This window comes from Hyperoodon ampullatus, assembly GCF_949752795.1.
Source record: "Hyperoodon ampullatus genome assembly, chromosome: 4".
Lineage (NCBI taxonomy): Eukaryota > Metazoa > Chordata > Mammalia > Artiodactyla > Ziphiidae > Hyperoodon > Hyperoodon ampullatus.
Window position 1 is genome coordinate 51,032,533 of NC_136917.1, and position 7,039 is coordinate 51,039,571.

The 7,039-nt window shown below is 42.1% G+C and overlaps 1 protein-coding gene across 1 annotated transcript; it reads right to left on the reverse strand.

Moving 5' to 3' along the window:
• Positions 1-2,852: 2,852 nt before the first annotated feature.
• Positions 2,853-3,299, reverse strand: LOC307052488 (ferritin light chain-like; the record flags this gene model as incomplete). Its single annotated transcript, XM_079703414.1, has 1 exon — positions 2,853-3,299. The coding sequence occupies one exon, from the start codon at positions 3,297-3,299 to the stop codon at positions 2,853-2,855; it is 447 nt and encodes a 148-aa protein (XP_079559540.1).
• Positions 3,300-7,039: the final 3,740 nt, after the last annotated feature.

Here is a 7,039-nt window from a genome sequence, read left to right on the forward strand (position 1 = left end):
CTTTCTTTCAAAGTTTGGGCTGGAATTAAGGTGTTTGGGTCACTTGTTCCCTCTGTTGAAGTTGGAATGGGTAGCATAGAAATTCTTGCACTGTGTTACCCTCTTCAGCCTTTGTTCAATAACAATACAGTTGGAGGTGTGGAATAAGAACTTGAACATCAACAATGGGAGGAGTGCTGTGTGTTATCATTAGAGATTTATTCTATTATGGGGAACACACATTGAACCCTGAGAAACTACACAACTTTAAGCAAGCCTCTTATACTGTAGTGAAGAGTGACTTTTGCCCTTTCTGTACCAAATCATAGTGTGGAGGCAAAAACTGACCAGTTATTTTTCAATCATTGTCCCAACTAAAGACTTACAATTTTCCCCAGAAAAAACAAAACACTCTTATTTTTACCTTTCTCAACTCTGTGTTAAGGAGAAAGAAATTATATGGAAGTTCTAAAAGATATGATTTCCTAACAAGTCCTTTTTTGTTTGTTTGTTTGTTTTTGCGGTACGCGGGCCTCTCACCACTGTGGCCTCTCCCGTTGCGGAGCACAGGCTCCAGACGCGCAGGCTCAGCGGCCATGGCTCACAGGCCCAGCTGCTCCACGGCATGTGGGATCTTCCTGGACCGGGGCACGAACCTGTGTCCCCTGCATCGGCAGGCGGACTCTCAACCACTGCGCCACCAGGGAAGACCCTAACAAGTCCTTTTGATATTCATCCCCAAGTGCAAAATCTTGGAGAAAACTGGCTTATAGAATTTTTTAATAGCTTTGGCTATGCTTTCCAAGTGTCTTATTTACTTTAACAATAGGCTTCCTAACCAGGTTCACAGAGCAAGGAGTCTGTGGCTCAATCAGTCTGTTGTCTAGCTGGGACCAAGGAAAATCTGAGGGATGGCAATGCTGTGGAGAAGCTGAGGTGACCAGCGTGCAGTGTGTAGTGGCTTAGCCTACCAGCTCTGGAAGCAAAGTGATTGTGTTCAAATCCAGGCTTTCCCTCTTACTGGCTCTGCAGCCACAGGCAAGATATTTTAACTTTAAGACTCAGTTCCCATCTGTAAAATGGAGTAAAAATGCTGACCCCAGAGAGATTTTTTTGTGGCTTGAATGAAATAAGCAAAGCACCTAGCACACTGTGGGAAGTGAGGTGTGTGCTCAGTAAGTGCTGGTGGCTGATGGAATTCTTTCCCCCTCATTCTTTATGTTCCAACCATGTGGGATAGATTAGTTCCCCCAACGAACTACATGTTCAATTTCAACCGTAGACCTTCACCGATGCCCTTGCACCTACAAAAAGCTCCCTAGCCCTTCACCTTACTAAATCTTACCATCCTTCCAGCCTCAGTTTTGGGGAAGCCTCCCCCACTCACCTAAACTTTAGGCTGAGCATAACATCTTCCTGAACTTTCCCTTTATTTGTCAGGACTGGCACATAATAAAACTTAACAAATGATAATTATTTACTAATATCATTCTTATTTAGAAACTTTTTATCATAAATCAAATAAATGGGGTAAAATCCAGCTTTACAAAATAATGGATTCTCCCACCTCTGTTGCACGTGACCAGATTACAGCAAAAGGTATCACATAGCATTTGCCAAACTTCAGTAATTCTTACACTAATATCATGTTTTTGCCATATCTCTACAATATCCATACTATTTGCCTAGAATTTTCTTTACATTGGTTCACTTTTTGTTTACATAGATTTGTTTTGAGGAAATATTAAATCACAGCCCTTAATGAGAAACCGATCTTTGGGAGCTACTAATCTAGTCCATCTCTCTCCTTTTCCATGTCAGGAGACTGAGGCCTGGAGAAGGGCAGGAACTTCCCTACAGTCTTTTACCACATATGTGTCAATGGCTTATCAATGGAGTTAATTCAGATTTCCTACTTCTTAGCCTGCATCCTCTAGAGTATTCCATGTTGCCTCACGTGAGTTTCATTCCGGACAGGTCCTATTTTAGTTTGGTTGACACATTTGTAAGGGACTGACAATAATCCATACTTGTTTTGATAACTTACAAAGCTAACTAAGGAACACACTGGTGGTAGTTGTTCCTAACATAAAACAATGCCCTATTCCAAAGGAGTAATTTATATTTCATGACTGACCAGTGACTTCCTTTCCTATCTCTTAAGATCCACTCCAGTAGCTTCTACCTACTTTACCAACAAATAAAAACAAAAGTTAATTAGAACAGATTTCATTATTGCAATAACAATATTGTAATGGAAAAGCTGCTGCTTCTTTATAAATAGTTTTATTGAGATTAATTCACATTTCATATAATTAAAGTGTACTATTCAATGTTTTTAGTTTGGTCACAGGTTTGTGCAACCATCACCACAATATAATTATAAAACAATTTTTCCCCCTAAAAGAAATCAGTATCCACTACCAGACAATCCCCATCACCCCTCCTTCCCCGTCCCCAGTAATCACTAATCTACCTAACCTACTTTCTGTCTCTATGGATTTGCCTATCCTGGACTTTTCATATAAATAGAATCATACAATATATGGTCTTTTGCGATTGTCTTCTTTCACTTAGCATAATGTTTTCAAGGTTAATCATGTTGCATGTATCAGTACTCCATTTCTTTTCTTTTTTTTGTTGTTCCAAAACTTTATTGTTTCCATTTGGTCCACATCTTGGGAGAGGGCTCCAGGGTGGTTAAAAAGCTGCCTGGTGGCTGGAGAGAGAGAGCCTTTGAGCAGAAGCCCTGACACCAGAGGGGCTCCTCAAAGGCCGTGGGCTTCAGAGGTTCCTAGTTGTGCTTGAGGTGAGCCTTCGGAACAGATACTCGCCCAGCCCAGCCTGGGGACCAGCCAGCCTGCAGACGTTGGTCAGGTGGTCGCCATCTTCTGGATGAGTTTCACCTGCTCTGCCAGGAAGCCGCTCTCCAGGAAGTCACAGAGCTGGGGGTCTGCGCGGGCAGAGTGCAGGTCATGTAGATCCAAAAGGACCTGGTTCAGGCTCTTCTCCATGAGAATGGCGGCTTCCCTAGCATCCTGGGTTTTGCCCCACTCATCTTGAGGTGGTTTCTGTGCGTCCTGGAATAGGGCACTGCCGTGGCTCTGGGTTTGCATTTTCAAAAGACGCTGGGTGCCTCCGTGCTTCTCCTCAGCCATTTCAAGGAAGATGTGGCCCACGCCCTCCAAAGCCACATCGTCGTGGTCAAAATCAAAGCCCAGAGAGAGGGAGGTGTAGGAGGCTCGCAGATGCATGTTGACCAGGCGACTGATGGCGGCCTCCACCTGGGTGGAATAATTTTGACGACCCTGGGAGCTCATGCTTAATTGGTAAAAAGGAACTAAGCTCAAAAAATGGTGCTGGTTGGGCCTGGAGGCCAAGGATAGTGAGTGGCTGATTCCGAAGGTTGCGATTGGAAAAAAGGTTGGAGGGTAGTTGGAGGGGGGAGCAAAGGGCAACCCTGGGTCTGTTCCATCCAAACACTGTTGAAGCAAGAGACAAACCTGTGGGGACTGCCCAGCACACAGCGATCCATTTCGTTTTATAGCTGAATAATATTCTATTGTATGAATATATACTCATTAGTTGATGGACATTTAGGTTTCCCACTTTATGGTTATGATGAATAACACTGCTAGAAATATTCAGGTAAAAGTTTTTGTATGGATGTGTTTTTATATCTCCTAGGTGTGGAATCACTGAGTTACGTGGTAAATGTAAAGCTGCTGTTTTGCCTTCCCCAAATCCTTGACTCTTCCTTTTAGTAACAGTCCTTTCCACCTCCCATTTTGCTGTATAATTTCTCCCACTTTGGCTACTGCCAGTCAACTCATCAGGATTGAGCCACCTCCCTCTGCCAAGAGGTGAGCATGTGATCCAAGTCCTGTCAATCAGATGCCCTTTCCCTGGAATTTGATTCTTTGGCAGAGGGACAGTGAGGCTGAAAGGCATAGGAACTCGCTCATCACTGTCCATTCACTTTCTACCATCTATGTCTCAGAGTTGTTCTTATTCTTCAACTTTTTCTTCAAGTACTGAGTTATACCGAATCCTTCCAATAAATTCCCTCATTTTTTTTTCCTTAAGCAGGTCAAAGGTAGCTTTGTTGCTTGCATCCACCTTTAGCCACATCTTTGGATAAATAAAAATACATTCCTATTTCTTACTCTAAACTAGTCTTTCTGTTCATGCTGTAAGTTAGTCAACTCAAATCTTCCCCCGCTCCACCCCAGTCCATTGTCCAAAAGGGAAAGGAAAAGCACTCTCCATTATATGCCCTAATCCCCCAAATGAAGAATTCAAACAAGTCCCTGGATTCACCCTGTGTCCCAAAGACAAAGATGCTTATGCCAGCACTACTGACAATGGTTTCTTCTTTCTTGGTCAAGTTATATTCTGAGGCTTTCACAGCAGCCTGGTCCCTGCTCTTTCATGTGTATAAGGAGGATGCAGTCAAAACAAATTAAAAGCTTGGATGCCTTCTTCCTGTATTAAACCACAGACCCACAGGAGGGTTCTTCAGATCCAGAGATTAGGTCCGGAACTCTTCTTTCCTTCTGTGAAAACAAAAATGCACAGGACAATGAAAGAGATGATTTTATTTAGGCTATTGCAATATGGAAAATGTTTATTAATGAGGAGCATCTCAAAGGAAAGGACAGAGACCTGTGGTTTATAGAGGGAAGTAGACAAGGAATCATGAGGCAGAGTGGAGGAGGTTCTTAAATGAGTCATATGGGAAGGGTGGTCCTTGGTGGTTAGCTCTCCCCTGAAACAGTAAAGCTTGGGGAACAGTTAGATGAAGTTCAATGTTGTCCTTTCCTTCCCCCCTTCCTCCCATCCCCCCTTCCTTCTTTCTTTCCTTTCCCCCTTCCTTCCTTCCCTCTTCCTTCCATCCTTCTTTCCTTCCTTCCTTCCCTCCATCCTTCCATCCCCCTTCCCCTCTCTCTTCCTTCCTCCCTCTCCTCCCTCCCTCCTTCCATCCTTCCCTCCTTCCTTCCTTACTTCCTTCCCTCCATCCTTCCATCCCCTCTTCCCCTCTCTCTTCCTTCCTCCCTCTCCTCCCTCCTTCCTTCCTTCCTTCCTCTCTCCTTCCTTCCATCCCCCCTTCCTCCCTCCCTCCTTTCCTTCCTTCTTTCTTCCTTACATATTTTTTTTCATTCAGGAAATATATACATATTGAATATCTACTTTTATGCTGGAGCTAGGGCTCTGGGCTGAAGGTAGAGTATCCTGCTGTCAGGTCCTTGTGAAAGGAAACAGAGCTTAGTAGGTGTCTTGACCTGCATAGGCTGAGGGAGCACTGGGTTTTGAGGCACACTCTTTTCCTCTTACTGCCTCTTTCTTATCACTCCCTTTCCCATGTCACCTCTCCTCTCTTGGTTTCTGTGTCTTGGATCAAGATACCCCTTTGTCTGGATAGCACGTCTACATTTTTGTACTAACTCCCAAGTCAATCTAAATACCGAGGAATTTTTCTAGATTTCAAATGAAGTCCATGAGATAGCTTTAATGGCTCCTACCAAGCACCACGGAATTCTTTAACAGAGATGATCTACTTTTTCTTAGTTTTATGTAAAGTGGTATCTAAAAGCAGCTTAAGGATAGCCTCCAGTCCCCTCTTCCAACTAGATTGCCTCTCCTAAATGCCTCACATAGAAATTCTAATAGGTTCTCAGAGCTGAATGAATCTCTCCTTTCCTTATTTATATTCTTTAACAATCTGCCTTATTGAAATCATTTATGAATGTCTGCTCTGGTAGTCTGTAAGTCATTTTTTATTCATATGTCTATCTTCTAAAATGCCTTTGACACCTATCAGTTGTAAATCTTCCTGGGTTTGAGGAACAAGTGTGAAATGTTCTTATTATAGGAAAACAAAAAACAAAAAACAACTGTACTTAAGTGGAAAACTATACATTGTCTATAGCATATCCTTCCAGTGTTATCTTATTCTGATTCCATGGGAGTTACAATTTTGTAAGCTGTAAATGACTGAGCAAGTAAAATAAGTCTTGTCTATAGACATGCAAATTCTATCCAGGGGAGGAAGTCTAGCTGACTTCAGGCTCCCAGTGTGGAAGAGTCCTCTTTCACCTCTATATCACGTTCATTTCAATATTCCTGATCTATAAATGTGTCTTTTTTTTAGTGGCACTTTTAACACATACCTAGTTTTCTCATTAACGAGTTAATAAAATCTTTGACACATGTTCATATTTATATCTATATGAGAGTCATAATTTAACCATTTTTTGAAAATTATACTTTACCAAGATTGAATTTCATTAAATTGCTCAGATCATCAAGGTTCACTGAGGAAATGGGTTCAGGGGAAATAAAGTGTAGTGGTGAAGAATACAGGACCTGCAGTGAGACTCCCTGCGTTTAAGATCTACCCATATCTACCACTTTTTTTTTTTTCCTAAGCTCTCTGACCTTAGGCATGCTACTTAGCCTCTCAGTGCCTCAGCAGAGATGACAGAACATATTTTATAGGATTATTGTAAGGACTTACATGAGCTCCTCAAACAATGTGTGGCATATAGTAAGGACTCAATACATACCAACTATTGATATTATTATTTATTAAGGAAACATGTAAGTAAATTCTGGGTCCCAGTAAATCTTAGCAGGTTAAAGACAGAAAGCAAAAGTTTTCCAGCCACATATCTCAAGTATTCACAGTCACAGTTCCATGTATAGGAGGACAAGTTGAGGTGACAGAAAGAGGTAGAATCAAACTCAAATCAAACTTTGAGCTATTATTCTGCAGTCTTGTCCCACTTTGCAAATAAAGCATTAAAATGTTAGCCCTGGGATTTTCAAAACAAAGCCTCTTAGTTGACAGACAATGGGCCCTTCCTGTTTCTCTCTTTTAGACCAGCTCCCACACCCTCCCTCTCCCAGGACTTCTTACAAATCTCTCCTCTGACTCAAAATAGAAAATGGGCAGAGGCACAATTATCAGGGTTATTTTGGTCTTAGGAGACCCATTTTCAAGGTACCAATTTAGAAACCCTTTCTAGACAATTCCTGCTAATGTATGCTCTGAGACATT